This window comes from Podarcis gaigeae (genome assembly GCF_964106915.1).
Source record: "Podarcis gaigeae genome assembly, chromosome: 8".
Classification (NCBI taxonomy): Eukaryota; Metazoa; Chordata; class Lepidosauria; order Squamata; family Lacertidae; genus Podarcis; species Podarcis gaigeae.
The window spans coordinates 54,500,492-54,517,910 of NC_139684.1; the positions used below are offsets into that span (position 1 = coordinate 54,500,492).

The following is a 17,419-nucleotide window of genomic DNA, read 5'->3' on the forward strand; positions in this document are numbered from 1 at the left end:
TTTCTGGCTCCATATCATTCTTTAAATTGTGGTCAGAAGAACACACAATAATTCCTACTATGGGTTCAGTATAATTTTATTGAATTACAGAACACCTCACAATACCCCTAGTTAAGTTTGAAGAATGAAGCACTGGGTCTGGAATTCTTATTGCGCTGTAGCCTTTTTAGCTTCGGGTGAGAAGAGCTTTGTGCCCGGGACGGGGAAATGGGAGTCAAACGACACCAAAGGGATAAATCAGAGAAAAAGCTTTATTCTGCCATCCGGGGTGACAGAAGGCACCTGCATGATAAATTCACAAAGCAAGTACTGAAGGAAGATGAGGACAGGTGACCCCACCCAGGCCCGAAGTCCCCCCCCCAACCAGGCCTCAAACTGTCCCAAATTCCTTTTGTCTTCTAAAAATCCAAAACAGCTTTTCTCTGCTCTTCTCTGCTTTTCTCACAAGATGCTGTGGCAAGATGCTTTTTATCAGTACAAGAATGCTTCAAAAAACCTAATGAATAGACTCTGTCAGAGCAGGCCTGAGACTGACTTTTATCTCACCCTAGTTGCAACATCTTTGGACATGCTGAACTACTCTCATTCCCCCTTTCCTGGGAAGGGTGCCAAGAGGCCACAATAGTCCCAAGACAGCTTTCTGTACATGCTCAGGAACCTCAACATGGGGCAGGACTCTGGAAGAAGGAGGAGAAAGGAGGAGGGAACTAGAAGGGGTATATATGCTTGTGCACATGATTGTGAACTCGTGCATGCTTTTTGTGACTTATCACACTTGCTCCTTCTACCAGTTCATGGATGGTAGAAATAAAAAGCCTTTTCTCCAAAACTATTCCTTGAGTGTCTGTTGACTCCCACTTCCCTTTCCCAGGCGCAATATTTTTCCCACCCAAGGGCAAAGCCTCATAGGGCTACAATACAAGTTCACAGCCATTTGCACAGAGCATATATTCCTCTCCAGTTCCCTCCCCTTTCTCCTCTTCCTCAGGAGCCCTGCCCCATGTTGAGTTTCCTGAGCATGAACAAAAAGCTCCTGTCTTGGCACTCTTTTGGACTCTTGGCGCCCTTCCCAGGAAAGGGGATGAGAAGCCAAGGGGGATCAAGGAGCCTTGCGGTTCAGTGTGTCCAAGATGTATTACAACCGAATGAGATAAGAGTCAGTTCCAAGGCCTGAGTATTCTTGGCCTTGACAGAGTCTATTCATTAGCCTTTCTGAAGCTCTCTCGTACTGATAAAAGTAACGGTTTGCCTATGCAACAGCATCTTGTGAGAAAAGCAGAGGAAAACTCTAGCTGTGGATTTTTAGAAGAGAGAGAAGGAATTTTGGACAGTTTTGAGGCTTGGTTGGGGGGGTGACTTTGGGCCTAGGTGGGGTCACCTGTCCTCACCTCCTTCAGTGCTAATTAATAGATCTAAAAACATGCATTGATTTCCTTTGAGGTGTGGCAACCATTTCCGACAAAAGAAATCTTTGAGCTGGCTTGTAAGAAGCAACAGTGCATTGAAGCTTACTAAGGCTATGCTCACATATAACACTAAGCCACAATTTGTATAATGTGCAAATAGTATAATGCAAAGTCATATACACAAGAAGCCCTGAGTGAACCACCAGCTGTCCTTTTCCCATAGTTTGTTTTGTTTTCCAGCAGCTCTTGCCTCATGCCTTTGTAAGGATTAGTTTTCCAGGTCTGTGGCCATATAATAAAACTTACTGCTGCTGAATCTGATGAGCATCTGGGGTGGGGTGGTTAAAAAAATCATGGCTAAGGAAGGATTCTGGGTTCACCTGTAAGACTAAGCCATAGTGAAGACAAACCAAGATTTATAAGATAATAGCAGACCATGGATCGAGACTGTGGTTTGTTAGCATTAAACAAACCACAGTTAAACAGCACTACGTGTGAACCAGGCCCAAGTTAACAAGTTATGACAATGCGCCAATTTGACCAAGGGCTGTAGGCACATGCCCATTGGCCATGTGCACAGGCACTCCAGGTTGAAAAAGAAAAGGTGCTTGGCTTTGTGCTGATGCTCAGGGTGGCCCTGCAAGATGGTGCTGAGAACAAGTTCTTGTATTCCAGGTCCCCCATCATGTGGTCAGGCTCTCACTTCTTCAAAAGGTCATCAACAATGAGTTGGTTCACAATCTCTGCAAAAACAAAGGCAAGCTGGTTTTCAGAATGGAGTTAATAAAAGTGTAATATTTTAATTGTTAACACTTCACCTTTGGATGGCTGCTCAAATGGAGATTGCATTTTTGTGGATGAGTTACCTATCAATTACTTTTGCAGAACTGCAAGTTAAAGCAACACTGTAAAGTTGTGAGGGGTGAAACTTGATAGAGACAAGTTCCATGAGGATTGGTTACCCTTTCATTTCCTTTATTAATTCTTACCCAGGGGGAAACTACCACCACCATTGTTGCTTATTGTTGTGTTGTTTTGGAGGGTCCTGGGGTCTTAATTCTAGGTGTATTGCCTCTAGTATTTTTTTGTTAACACAGTTAGTTTTCAGATGTATATTGCATTTGTCTTAGACCATTGCAGGGCACACAGGTAGGTCCTGTTGTTTTGCCTGCTTGTTTGCTTTTTTACTGAGTGGGGACATGTTGCTTGCTTTTGTTTCCCTTTTCTGTATGCTATTGTTGTCTGGTGCTTGTTGGATAGTATAGACAACTCTCATCATTCATGGGGGTTATATTTCGGGGATAGCACATAAGGCAAAAATTGTGTATAGTCAAAACACACTGCATTCAATGGCAAGTAGGATTGCCAAATTCTTTTTTCCTGAACTTTCCCCCCCCCTCCCTGTTTGTTTGTTTGCCATGTGCTTAAAGCTGAATTAAATGTGCATAAGTTGCGAGTTACCTTTTTTTAAAAGAAAAGAATGGAACATTCCAAATAGTGAGGCCAAGCAAGGGGAGGGCAGGGAGAGGCTACCTATGCCAGTTTTGCTTTGCTTGTGGAGGAAGAATAGGGCATGGTGATTTGGATCCCTTTAGCTGCCATGCCCACAGCTCTGGTCCCCAAGACCTGCTACAAGGCAGGTCACTGCTACCTTCAGCAGTTAGCCGCTTGGAAGGGTCGAAATCCCGGCATTTGTTGATGACGTCCCGCAGATGTGGGGGGCAGTCGTCTCCCAGAGGTTCTTGCTCCCGATTGCAAACCTTATCACGGATCTCCTTTGCAGTGCAACCTGAGTTAATAATCACAGGAGACTCAGCTACACAGCTACAATTATAATGTTATAAGTGCGCTATAAAAATGTGACACCAGATGGGGCAGTAGAGCTGCAATCCAAAGTCAATGGCAAATTCCATTGGGAGCTCTATATAGAGAGAGTGCGTTTTTCTCCCATAGCATTTTTTATATCTGTGTAGATCCAGCCAGGGATAGGAATCTGGGCCTGGGTGGCTCCATGTGGACACACAGAGAGATATACAACCCTACTCCTTGCTCTTAGGCCCCAATGAACATTGATTGCAAAGGCAGGGACCAAAACTGTTATGAAATCTGCTGCGGGAGGGCATTCAAGTTTCAAAGGAGAAGTGACGGGGTAAGTACATAAGCAGTTCCCTACCAGCCCCTGTTCTGCTCCAATCCTTTCCACACACCCACTGGGATCTAGATGTGTATCTTCCCTTGTCTGAGATTTCATAAGAAGACAAGCAGCTGGGGAAGAGAGTTGCAGTGGGAAAGCAGGTCAGGAAATGATACCGAACCACACAGAGACCGGTGCTCTAGTGGTGACTCTTGGAATGTGTGGCTGGAAGCAGCAGTGTCCTCCCAGCAGCAACAGCACTGTGTTAATCTGCATGAGGATGGGGTGAAGCAAGGAGACTCCAGGTTGGCGCCAGTGGCTTCCCAGCTCTCTTGGTGCCACGTCATCCCACCCATTCCAGAAAGCACAGTGCCACCACAGTGCCTCCTCCACCAACATAAAAGGGGCATTCTGACTATGTACATGCAAAAGTTTGGAGTCCTACTTCCTCAAGATAGTAGCAGGATGAACACATGGCTCAGTTAGGGATGTGGGAGAAATTCAGTTTGCTTAGGATTTTAGGGCTGGAGCCAACTGCGTTTTACTCAAAGTAGACCTATTGACATTAATAAACCTGTTAGTCATGTCCATTCATCTCAAAGAGTCTATGCAGACTAAAACTGACATAACCATCCTTTGAAATTAACACCTCTCAGAATTTTTTGATGCAGTTCTACAACCGAATGCTGTGTACAAAAAAATCATGGAATTGTAGAGTTGGAAGGTACCTCAAGGGTCATCTATTCCAAGCCCTAGCAATGCAGGAATCTCAGCTAAAGCATCCATGACAAATGACCATCTAACCTCTGCTTTAAAACCTCCAAGGAAGGAGAGGAAAGTGGAGGAAATGTGTGAGGAAAGTGTATAAAATTCATTTATTAGTGAAGATGTATTGGGGGAGAAATGCTTGCAAAAATGTGCATACTGGGCAAAAATGCATACAAAATGTGTATATTGTGAACTGAAATGCTGATGGATTTTCATGAGGACTTTTAAAAGAAAGAAAAAAACACAGTGATGCAGAAATGTGAACTGAACCTTGGGGGTGGGGAGGTGGAAATAGATAGTGAGAGAAGCAGGAACTGACATATTCATCTATCCCTAGGCTCAGCTCACCACAGAGGGTTTTACTGAATTTGGATCATAACAGTTCCTTTGGAACCAAGTCCAAAGCTGACTTAAAATCAATGGAAGTAAGAGAAAAACCTACTGCCAGGAAATGTGGGCTAATACACTGCAACAAATAATACACTGACCTGCTCTGAGATAAATCTGTTTCTCCCCTGGAAGATGGTTGTCTTCAACCCAAGTCAGAAAAGTTTGGATTAAAAACCCAGCACATTACTTCTCTATAACTGAAAGGAGGCTGCTAAAATTAATCCTGCTAAGTCTATCTACTTTTTCTTTGAGCTTTTTAAACAGGGATTATTATAGCTTTAATCCAAATATAATCCAAGAACTGAAAGTACGGTAATAGGTGCTCAGCACTTTAGAATAGATTTTAATTGACCAGGTAGGATAGAGGAGGAGCCTGGAGCTTTACCAGATTGAAGCTGAGCAGTTACATCGATTTCACTAGGAATTACACTTTGCCAGTCTGTAATATTTGCATGTAAAGGGAAGTGCAAGGAATCTCGAATGGCTTCTGAAAAACAGCCCCTCTCCCTTAGCAGCTTCGGATTGTAGTCTCAGTTGCGCTCCTAAGTCTGCAGAGCCTGCCTGCTGATCCCTTCCCAAAAGAATGAGCCCAACCCTGCCCCCATCCATGCCTCACCTTCAAATGGGATCTTGCAAGTTGCGATCTCCCACAGGACAATGCCAAAGCTGAAACGAAGCAAACACGTCTGTGGTGTGAATGCAATTATATGTTTGACCTGTACCCCCAAGGCTATGGCCGGCAGATGGCAGGTGGGCTCTCTGCCTGCTTTCAGCCAGGCCTAGGGAATGCGATGTCACAGAACCTCCACAGCTGGAAGGTAGCAAAGTTTACCAGCTCAGCCACTCTTCAGGGAGGCAGGGCTGGCCAGGACGCTTTGCTGCGAAACAGAAGATGCTATGTGCACCATGCCATCTGCTCCTCCTCCAATGCACACCCAGCATTGCTCACACCTATGGGTGGGCGTTGGAGAAGATTCTGCTGCCCCGCCCAGCTGTCCATAGCCGGCTGCCCTGAGGCCATTGCCTCACCTCGCCTTATGAGCAGGCCAGTCCTGCATGGAGGCCTATCCATTTCCAGGTGGACAGGAAGATCCTTCCACCTGCCTTGCCCGGCCCTAGGAGTCCTCATAAGGGAGCCGGTCCTGGAGGAAGAACTGTGAGGGGAGAGACTTTGTCAGGCAAGGCCTCCTTCCACCTGCCTTGCTCCACCCTCTAGTCTCTGCTTCTCTATTTGTATTGTATTATTTTATGTACTGTGGCTTGCCATTGTTTTATTGATTATAGTTTAGAAATTATTTATTGTAACTGTTGAGTGGATTTCTGTTTAACTTTTATATGTTGGTATTATTATTTTATACTATTCTAATGATCGTTGAATACAGTCATACCTCGAGTTGAATGTGCTTCGGGTTGAGCAAGTTCCAGTTGCGCTCCGCAGCAACCCTGAAGTAACAGGGCGCGTCACTTCTGGGTTTTGCCACTTGCGCATGCGCAGACGCTCAAAATGACGTCACGCGCCATCGCATCTTGCGTTCCATTCGAGATGTGAATGGGGCTCCGGAACGGATCCCGTTCGCATCCCGAGGTACCACTATTACTTTTGTGATGAAGGTTGCTTAATTTTAAAGTTTTGTTTTATTATCACATTTTTGTATTGTATTAGATCAGGCTTCCTCAACCTCAGCCCTCCAGATGTTTCGAGACTACAATTCCCAGCATCCCTGATCACTGGTCCTGCTAGCTAGGGATCATGGGAGTTGTAGGTCAAAAACATCAGGAGGGCTGAGGTTGAGGAAGCCTGCATTAGATTGTTATAAGATGTACATTTTTTTTGTTTCTTCAGCTTGTAAACCGCCTTGAATATAATAAGATAGAAAGACTGTATACAAATTAATGATGATGATGATGATGATGATGATGATAGGAACAACCGAGGGACATGGTGAAGGCCTTTTTCCAGAAGAAATAGTGGACAAAATGTCAACCCCGCTGGCTGTTCTGGAATTTGGTATAAAGCAGCATCTGCAGATCACCACAGCCAATCACAAACAAACAATCACATCCTAGGCCAACCCCAACCTCTCTCACCACCAAAGGAACACAAGTGAACAACACAAGCACGCTGACACCAAACTACATACATTAAGCATAATAGAAACACCGCTACCCGACCCCACCCCCATCCATCTCCCCTCCCTCCACCCCCCTTTTCTTTTTCTTTTTTTCCTTTTTTCTTCTCCCCCTAATGCCTCAACAAATGAAATGGATTTGTAAAAATGTTACATGGGGGGGGGGGAGGAAATACGAGGCATTACACTTACACTGTATAACAAGAAAACCCTTAATAAAATATTTTTTTTTTAAAGAATCATTTGCATCTGACGCATCCAGCCAGTTCAGATTAGTATGATACAGATCTGCATGAGTTGTACACAAGGAACCCTGTTTATGTGCATGAATCACCCTTGGTATTTCAAGGTAACGAGTTTTGCTTGCAGCTTGGTTTAAGGGAGGTATTATAGCAGGGTGAAGGTCCAACTCTGCTTGCAGATAACACTGACAGATAACCTTTAGAAAAGAGATGACCAACAACTAACAGTAAACATGAAAAAAGAAAGAAAGAAAGCAGCATCTGCCAGACTGGTTGGTAGCTCCCCAGCTTGACTTTCCCATCTCCCCAGTGATGGGTCTGTGAAACAGCACATGCATCACAAGGCATCGTTGTGCACGGCACATCCCCTCCCCTCTGCAAGAGGCAGCCAGCAAATAAGAGTAGGAGGCAGGTCAGCTGCAGGGTGGTGGTTGCTGTTTTGCTGGGGGCGGAGAGCAGGCAAGAAGCCATTAGAGGTAGCCCCACTTCCAGTGCTGGGTTACCCAACTGGCAAACTAAGCACATGCTTAGGGGGTGCCAAAAATATGAGTTGGGTTTTTAAAAAGGAATTTCACATTTGAGAAGAAGCATCACAGGGAAAATCAGAACTTTGATATATTTCCTTACACTCCACTCCATACACTTCTCCCTTTCTTCTTCCCTCTTTTAATTACTTGTCCCCACCTAAATGAAATAATATTTTGGGCTCTCTAGGATTCTGTCCCACCTCCACCCTCTTGCCAGCTGCTCAGAGAGGGCAGGTGAACTGGCAGCAACAGCAAGGGGAAGAGAAGCAGAGCCAGGAGGTGGCAGTGGTGCCCCTGCAGGAACTCAGACCTTGGCAGGTGCCCAACAGCACCAGCCCTTGATGCCAGCCCTGTGCAGAAGTAATTAGAAACTTTATGATGCCATGACATGCATCTCATTTAATTAACACATGCAGGAGACATGGGCTGGTTCTGCCCACCCAGCCCATGAGTTGTCCATAAGTTGTGGTCCTCAGGGGATCCTAAGTACCTCCACAGACCAGCCAGCTGCCTTTGACCTTCCCTCACTTAGCAGCAGTCAGTTCATCCTTCAAGCTGTTTCCACCCCAACAGGTGCCTGAGCTTGCTTTCTTTCCTCATCCCACCCCATCCCTTTTTCCTTTTGTGTTGTGTATTTTATAGTATAAGCCTGCAGGCAGGGGTTGCCTAACTATGGGATTTTGTAAAGCAGCTTCTTTGGCTAAAGAATGGAATGAAGATGCCCCTGATAAATAAAAATGGGGTGTGGCAGTACTTTGCGATAAAATACCTGTATATTTCGCTGGCCAGGTTGTATTGATGCTCCACTGACCGCAGGCCCTCGGGGCAGATGTAGGCTGAAGCACTGACCTCTTTTTGGGGTTTCTCCTTGGGCTTCCGTCTGATGGAAGAGACCGTCTGACTCAGTTCAAACCCAGAGAGCTGAGAAGAGCAGAGAGAATGTTGTGTGATCAGGAAAATGGGGTTAAGGCTAAACGTTGAAGAGAGCATCCTGACAGGACGAGCTGTTTTGAGGAAGAGTGTGCCTCAGAAGGGGGTGGCTGGATAGCTGTTTACCAGGGAGGCTGGTACCCAGAGCAGTAGTGGGTTGGAGTAGATGACCTTTGGTGGACCCCCCCAATTCTATGACTCTAGCTCTGTAGCCAAGGGTCAGGAATGCCACACACACACACACACACACACACACACACACACAGCTAGAGATGCAGACATTTGAAGGTGGGGATGGGTATTTGAGCTCCCATTGCTCTGTCCCTGCTCCTGCCAACCTAGCAGTTCGAAAGCATGTCAAAGTGCAAGTAGATAAATAGGTACTGCTCCAGCGGGAAGGTAAATGGTGTTTCTGTGAACTGCTCTGATTCGCCAGAAGCGGCTTAGTCATGCTGGCCACATGACCCAGAAGCTGTACACCGGCTCCCTCCTCCAATAAAGCGAGATGAGCACCGCAACCCCAGAGTTGGTCACGACTGGACCTAATGGTCAGGGGTCCCTTTACCTTTTATGGAATATATTGGGCAGACCTGTCCAATAATCAGCCCCTCTCTGCAGGTCTCCAGTTTCCGGACTTCCTTGGAGGGTGAAAATGATCCTTAAGCCACTGAAAGTGTGCAAGGCAGATATGCCTTTCTAAGCCTTCTTTGAAGCCACGACACCTTTACACAGCTCTCACCTTTACACAGTAGTTTTTGTCAACCAGGAACCTGGTGCTGTTGATGCAGTAATGCACCTGAGGCTTGTCCCCCGTCTGATGCAACCTGCAGTCAAAAAGAGCCAAGAAGTGGAGGAAAAAGCCAACACTCTGTGTACCTGACCTCCAGACAGCAGAGTCACTGCCACTTATTGGAGGGAGAGTGGGAGGGTGCTGTGCAAACACAACGGCAGAGCCCTTTCCCCCTTCTAGCCAGGATCAGTGTACCTGTACAGGCCGATGGCAGCATCCTTTGCCATTTCCAAGCGAATCTCCCAGGATAGGTGAGGCTCCTTTTTCAGCACTTGCCTCAGGGTACCCTTTTCACAATATTCCGTGATGATGGAGTATTCAGGAGGGAAGCCTATGGCAAAGAAGACAATTGATGAATTGCTGCTCCATTTCAGTCAGTGGCTGTCTTTGTCTTTTGTGCTCTGCTACCAAACAGTTTTCAGCTCCTTGAGACATTCATGAAAACAGAGTGGAGAGCACATATTCCTGGTCAGGAGAGGCTAAGTGGAAGACCTGGTGCTATTTGAAATAAAACTTCGCTCCTGTGAAGTTGAGGGTGAGGCACAGCACTGCACCAAAAGCATGTATGAATACAATGGACGTTTCTTGGTTCAATATCTGGCTGTGTATTCTTTCTTCTGTTTCATTTATTTATAAAATATATTTTAGAAACTGCTATTTCATGAAAAATATCAAAGCAGTTTACCACAAAAAAAATACATAAAACCATACAGTAAAAACCACATAAAGACATTTAAATACAGACATGCATTAACTACTGTGGAAGGATGAATTCTTACCTCCCCCCCCCCCCAAACACACATATACACACACAGAGCAAAGGTCTTACCACTCTCATCTATGCACATCCCATACAGACGGACAATGTGGGGAGACTCAAACTTCTTCATAGTCTTGATTTCGGTCCAAAAGATGCTCCTCACATCCCTGGGGGAAGCAACAGAAAGATCAGTCTCTGTGATGGAGCCGAAAGTCTCTCCATCAGTTCCCTCTGTGAGGGTGGTTAGGTTAGCTTTGCAATATAGAGGTGGCCACTTGTACCCATCACTCAAGAAGAGGACCAAAGAGAGGCACTCACTGTGGTTTGTTCTCATTCAAAGGGTTCTTGAAGACTTTGATGGCCACAGAGCAATAATTGTACTGTCCACTGCTCTCACACTCCGCCAGGGTGGTCACGTTGGTGATCTGGCTTTTGGGTATTTCAGTGATTTCCATGGAAGCAGCAGCATCCTGGCCTGGAGGGAATGGGAGGGGGTAAGAAAGAAGCCCATGGAAACAGATCAGAATTGGGAGAGAGGCCCACAGTCACTTGGAGATCCCCACATGGTGAGCTGGCAATATTCAAGTTTCAGTATTTCAGAAGAAAAGAAACTGGAAGTGCAATAAGACCTGCACCGGCAGCTGGTACTTCCAGGAAGGCTGGGGAAAAGAGACTTGCCATCACTCTCTTCCCCAACATTCACCTTTTGCTGCTGTCAGCCTCCTCTGAGGGGAGATGTTTGAGCCAGCTGTGTGTCATCTACCCCTCCCCTTTGAACTGTATTTAAGCCAGGCTCCTTGGAGTGCAGCAAGACCAGTACCAGAACCTTCATTGTGTACCTCCACCCCCATCGTTCAACCCGGACACTGAGATCCAGTTCTGAGGGGCCTTCTGGTGGTTCCCTCATTGCAAGAAGTGAGAGCACAGGGAAACAGGCAGAGGGCCTTCTTAGCCGTCGCACCCACCTTGTGGAATGCCCTCCCATCTATAAAGGATCATGCGGTGGGCATTCAAATGCTTGTTCATTTCTAATCTTGGTTAACGAGCCAGAATAATAAGCTTTGAAGCTGAAGTGGTGTAGCAATAAAAGACAGTGGTGGCTTTGAGAAGCTTGCCTGATCTGGTTGCACGCTTTGCTCTGAAATTGGCTCGGACAAGTGTCTGGGCCTCCTGCTCTCTAATTAAGGCAAGTACATTTGGCCCCCATAACTGAGAGATTAGCTTGGGGATGATTTTAAGACACTCACTTCAAAAGCTGCTTCTTGGGGGCTTGGAAGGTGTCAGGGAAAACAAGGTATGTGAGTTATCTCTATATCTTGCCAGGTACTTCTGGTTCCAAAAGGTTTCAATGGAAAAGCACAGAAACACAGAAACAGAAACACAGAAACAGCAGCACTAGAAGGGGCTCAAACCCAGAATCTTTTGCAGTGAGCCTTAGATCTTCTGCCACTTTCTGGCCTTTTTAATCATTAAAAAAACACGGTTACAAGGTGGCTGAGTGTGTTAACAAGGTCCAGTGTTGGTGAGAATCCAGCTACCTGCCATCTTAATTTGTGCTCTGAGTCTTTTGAGTTCCGAGCAAGGCCCCAACAAGGCAACACTCCTTCAGAGCACAGCAATGAAATGATAATGAGCCAAATGTATTTCCTTGTTCTTGGGGTACAGGGTGGCCACAGAGCACAGCGTAAGGTTGTGGTTATCCCAAGGGGGGGGGGGGGGAGAGATCTACTGTATACACTGAAACACCCAGAAGCCAGTGGAGCACCTAGGCGACTTTTGACGCCTGAATTAGGCCACACTCACCATGCATTTTAGTTGTTGCTTCCCCCAAAGAATCCCAGGAGATGTGGTTTGTTAAGGGTGCTGAGAGATGTTAGGAGGCCTTTGTTCCCCTCACAAAACTACAAACTACAATTTCCCAAGTTCAGTGGGAAGAAGGATTGATTGTTAAACCACTCTGAACTGTAACTGTGAAGGAACTGGGGGGAGGGGGCTCCCAAGAACTCTCTGCATCTTTAACAAACAACACTTCCCATAATTCTTAGGGGAGAAGCAGGTCCTGAGTCTAAAAAGGTTGAAGACTAGTGACTTAAATAATGCCGCCACTCAAATATCTCTCCCTAAGGACAAGCCCCTGGCTGGTGGCTGCCACCATCGCTGTCCCCCCCCCCCCCCCGCCAATGCTGGTCTGTTTGTTCCCTTCCCCACTCCACTGTTCTCAAAGGCAGAGGATCGGGAGCACCTTTGTTCATCTCCTTCAAAGATACACAGTCCTCCACAAGATCCTGTTTGCCTTCCCGGTTCACAAGAGGCTTATTAAATTTCAAGAGGTCTTGACGGTCATCTAATAGCTTCTCGATCTCTAGTTGCCTCATTAGGTCATGACCGGCATCGCTGATGTCTATGTTCATTCTTTCAAAGTCCTTCAGCATTCTGCTAGCCTTCAAGAACCGCTGCAACTGGGGCATGTCACCATACTCGCAAAGCTTTGTCTGGGCCTTTTCCAGGACGTTCAGCGTCTGTTTCAGCAGCAATACCAGGTGATCGGAGAAGCTGGTGCAGACCTGGTGCAAGCGCTCAACCTGCCGCTGGAGGGTCTTAATGCGCTCAACAAGGCGCTCTCTGTGCTTATTGCAATCCGTCATTTTCTCACATTGGTTAAAGATGGTGACTGAAACTTTCAGAATGGCCTGGATGGTATCCATAACTGCGGGAAAGGAAGGACATGGTGAGCAAAGCAGAACACAGGTGCTTCCCTCGGGATTTGCTGGGCAACACAAGACAGCTCGTGATCACCACCATCCAGTGGAGACTTGCTTGTTGAAAGTGTCTGCATTATATAAAGTGCAATGATACCACTTTAAACAGACTTGGCTTCCCCCAAAGAATTCTGGGTACTGTAGTTTGTTAAGGGTGCGTCACTCCCGGAAGTGAACTCCATTGTCTCTTAAGATAGATGGATGCCAACAATATAGCACTTTAAATGTACAGAGTGAATGTGGCCTTAAACCAGCTTGAGACCTGGGGCCAGCCCAAGGTATTTTTCTGGCCGAAGTGGCAACCACACCTCTCTCTATTCCTGGACCTAAAAGTGCAACCCTGATAAATTAAATTACATGGCTCGACAACTTGCTGCCCATTCATGACACCCAAGTTCTGCTGCCTGAAGCAGGCAACTTACCCTGCCTGATGGTAGGGCCAGCCACATGATGGATTCCAAACAGCAACTATGAAAGTGGTTGCTGTCCAAGCCTTGTCAGAAAATCCCTTGCATCTTCACAAAACAGCAAGTTACCAGAATTCTTTAGTGGGAAGTTGAACTGGTTTCAAATTTAAATGTAGATGATAATAATAATGATAATTTTTATTTATATCCCGCCAACCCCAGCCGAAGCCGGGCTCAGGGCGGCTAACAACAATAATACAACATTCTAAAATCATTTCATTATAAAATTAATTCAAATCAAATTGATGGCAACCATTGGGCTAGAGTTCTGTGAAGATTGCCAAAGGAGGGGTGTGCCTTGCGAAGCTTTCTGTGCTCCTGCCCTATTTCCACTTTACTTTGTTGTTAGATAATTGTACTCAACACATGCTCTGTACATGTTATCTGAAAGGCATTTACTCATACAAACCTGCCTGGGCCCTGAGATCTTCAGGGAGGGCTATTCTCTCAGTCCTGCCACCCTCACAGGGATGCTTAGTGGGGACATGGGAAAGGGCCTTATCAGTGGCTACTCCCAGACTCCAGAAAAGCTGGACTGGCTCCCTCCTTGCTGTCTATCCACCGACAGGGGAAGGTTTTTTTGTTCCAATTCCTTTAGGAATTGACTGGTTTTAGATAGAGGGCTGGTGCCTTGCTGTTTCTTTGGTGATATTTTAAACAGATTTTATAAGTGTATATAGTTTTAACTCTATCAATATTTAATTGTTTTTAAATGATTGATATTACTATGTTTTTATCTGTAAGCCACCTTGACTCCCATCAGGGAAAAACGCAGGGTATCAATAAATATATCATCATCATCCAAATAATATTTTTTAAAGGGGTGGAACATGCTCTGGGGAATTCTCTTCTGCATTTTGAAGCTGAGCACTGTTCTAGGGTACCTATGTACATTACCATAACAATTAATAAAAAGAGGACAAAAAATGTACACGTGGTGGTTTATGGAAATAGATGCAACCACACTGGCATCTTCACTGCAATTTGATCCAGACCTACCCTTTCCAGGAAGAAATCCGGTAAGGTGTTTTTTGTTTTGTTTTTTAAAGTTAAACGTAAGCTTGGTGCCAAGGCCTCGTTTGCAAAATATTTCAGTCAGCGGCATGGAAAAGTGGCACAGAGCTGCACTGAGCATCGCCATTACCCTCCTATGTTGGCCCTCACATGCCTGGAAGCTCACAACAGACTACAGTGGTACCTCGGGTTACATACTGTCAGGGGCTCAGGAGCAGAAGCACAGGGAAGGGAGGAGATGGAGAGCGAAGGGGAAGAATCTGAGGGCAGCGTAGGAGAAGATGACAGTGGCCCGAGAGATTCCATGAGCCTCTCCAGCGAATCGGAAGATTCACAGAAGGGGGCGCCGGTGGCCAGGGCAAGGGGGGTCCCAAGGGGGACACTCCAGAAGCAAGGGGCCAGCGGGGACTCCCAGAGCAGCAGTTGGAGATCAGGACCAGCTTCCCCACCAGAGCATAGTGGGGGGGAAGAGTCCCAGGTATCGGGGCCAGCGTCTCCCCCAGCAGGGAGAGAAGATGAGTCAGGGCTGACCACGCCTCCATCGGAGAGTCAGGCAACGGAGGGGAGGTCAGGTCCAGCCAGCATCCCGGAAGAGGGAAGCAGTGATAGAAGCAGTGTAACGGTCAGGAGGAAGGTCACTGGGTTGGCGCAAGAGCCAAGTTCAAATGTACAGGCGCGCGGGACAGCAGAGAACGAGGATTGGGAACCAGGTCCTAAAGCCCGCCGGAGGCAGGGGGAGGAGTCAGGCGACTCAGCGTCAGAAGAGTCCAGTAAGGGGAATGCCTCAGCGGACAGGAGGACCCAGAGGAGAGGGCAGAGGAAGAGGTGGAGCAGGGCTAGAATCTTAAACTGGTGTCAGGGGGGAGGAGATTCAGACGGAACTTCGGCGGTCTAGGGTTTAAGACGTAGAGCTGCGTGCTACGGCTTTGAAATGGAAACTGAACTTCAATAAAGACTTTTGTATATAACGACGACCTGGCGTTGGTCCTCTGTGAGCTGGGACCTTGGGGCAGCTCTGACACATACGCTTCAGGTTACAGATGCTTCAGGTTACAGACTCCGCTAACCCAGAAATAGTACCTCAGGTTAATAACAGTTTCAGGTTAAGAATGGGCCTCCAGAACGAATTAAGTTCTTAACCCGAGGTACCACTGTATCCCTCTTTGATTTCCACCTGATGGAATCTCATGGGGATTAACTGCAGTCCCCAATATGTGCCCCTGCATTTGTACAAAGCAGAGATCCAGCATGCCCATAGGGGATGGGGAGGCCTCCACCCCACAGCTGTTAGATAATGGGTGGCCCATCCCCTTTCACCACCTGACGCAAAATGGGAATGTGTCACCCCCTCCCCCTCCCCATTTATACCACAAGCTGGAACATTCCCTCCCTCTCTTGCCAAACTCGGTGAGAGAGAGAAGCGAGTTCCGCAAGGGGGCTGAAGCAATGTGGTGGGCAGGATGCTGCCTCTTACGAGGCAGATGCTTCAGCTAGCCTCATCCGTGGACTGGCTTTACTTTCAATTCCATTTTGCAGCCTGAGGCCAGATGCCACCCATGGTCAGAGTGAAATTCAGCTGCGGCCAGAGCATTGGGGAGAAGCGAAAAGCAGAAAGCAGTTAAAGATTTGCACACACTCAGCTGCTCTCCGCTTTAATTGCACAGAGACACACACTCAGCCATGAAGCTCACTAGTTGATTTTGGACCTATCACTGCCTCCCAGCCTAAGCTACCTCGCAGGGTTATTGTAAACATAAAATAGGGAGAAGGAGAACCATGTGCACCACACTGGAAGAAAAGGTGGTATATAAATGCAAGGAACAAATAAAACGAAACAAATGCACTTAGTATGAATTCAGAAAGACCAGCACCTGGTCCACTAATCTCTCCTTCCCATCCCCTATTTTGTTTTATTTTAAGCAATTTTTATTAAAGATTTTCTTGGCTTACAAAGGTACCTGCATTGTCTCTATTTTCAGTTCGCAGAGTCTTTTCTACTGATCAGTTACACACAGTGTGAGACATTAATGTTATATACAGCATAAGGTTGGGGAAGAAGAGGGGCGGGGGGGAGAGGGCTGGTGGTAAAACTTTCTTTCTTTTACTTGGTGTATTGTGTGAGGTCCCCCAATCCTCTAAATATAGCCCCGAGTGCCCATTTCAGCCCTTGCAGGGGAGCAGGATTCCTTGCCCTCCTCCGCCCAGCTCCTGCTTACCTGTTTATTGGTGGTCTCCGGATCCCCCCTTTCTTCTTGCCGTGCGATCAAGAGTTTGCTCCAACTGCTGAACTCTCAGCTTCCCGTTTCCCAGAAGTTGGCCTCACTTCCTGTCGAAGGAGGACCGAGCACTTTAGGAAGGCGGGTAGGACACCTTCCCGTTGGTTGAGCTGCTGTTTTACTTTCAGTTCTCAAAAGGCGAAGGCCACATGCTTTGGACACAGAAATTCAACTGACTTTATTTTATTGGAGAGAGGTGTATACAGTGGTACCTCGGGTTAAGTACTTAATTCATCCTGGAGGTCTGTTCTTAACCTGAAGCACCACTTGAGCTAATGGGGCCTCCCGCTGCTGCCGTGCTGCCGGAGCACGATTTCTGTTCTCATCCTGAAGCAAAGTTCTTAACCTGAAGCACTATTTCTGGGTTAGCGGAGTCTGTAACCTGAAGTGTATGTAACCTGAAGCGTATGTAACCTGAGGTACCACTGTACAGTACTCGTGCTTTTTCAGGAAATCCATCACAAAGTGGCTACAATGTTTTCAAATGCAAACTTGTTTCCTAAAATCTTTCGAAGCAAAAATGTGTCTTTTCGAGACAGCTTGTTTATTAAGCTTCTGCCCTGGTGTGATATTCAGGTGTGATATTTGCAGAAGGTGGTTTGTTATGCAAGAGCTCCAAAGCAACTTTAATTGTGCAACCGGGATTTTCCTGGCTGTGGTTAATGCCTACCTAAAAATAGCAAAAGCCTGGAAGTGCCTGTAGCTAGCACTACAAGTAGAAACAATAACCTTAAAACTACTAGCAGAAAGCGATACTGCCTTAGCCATACATTATCATCATCATCAGCAGCAGCAGCAGCATCATTACCATTTACGTGTTTCTAGGC

The 17,419-nt window shown here is 46.5% G+C and overlaps 1 protein-coding gene across 2 annotated transcripts; it reads right to left on the reverse strand.

The window, feature by feature from the left end:
* Nucleotides 1-58: 58 nt before the first annotated feature.
* MLKL (mixed lineage kinase domain like pseudokinase) lies at nt 59-16,737 on the reverse strand. 2 transcript variants are annotated; one of them, XR_014567272.1, is made up of 11 exons: nt 16,533-16,737; nt 12,319-12,783; nt 10,395-10,551; nt 10,146-10,243; nt 9,512-9,647; nt 9,266-9,350; nt 8,366-8,517; nt 5,315-5,364; nt 3,058-3,195; nt 1,401-2,149; nt 59-155 (listed from the first exon to the last, which is right to left on the reverse strand). XR_014567272.1 is itself a non-coding variant. In XM_083751483.1 (10 exons), the coding sequence occupies exons 2-10, from the start codon at nt 12,779-12,781 to the stop codon at nt 2,106-2,108; spliced, it is 1,323 nt and encodes a 440-aa protein (XP_083607609.1). In that variant the 5' UTR covers nt 12,782-12,783; nt 16,533-16,737; the 3' UTR covers nt 59-2,105. The 2 variants fall into 2 exon arrangements, 1 of the variants encoding a protein (XP_083607609.1); XM_083751483.1 differs by having other exon boundaries at nt 59-2,149.
* Between the last annotated feature and the right edge of the window lie 682 nt (nt 16,738-17,419).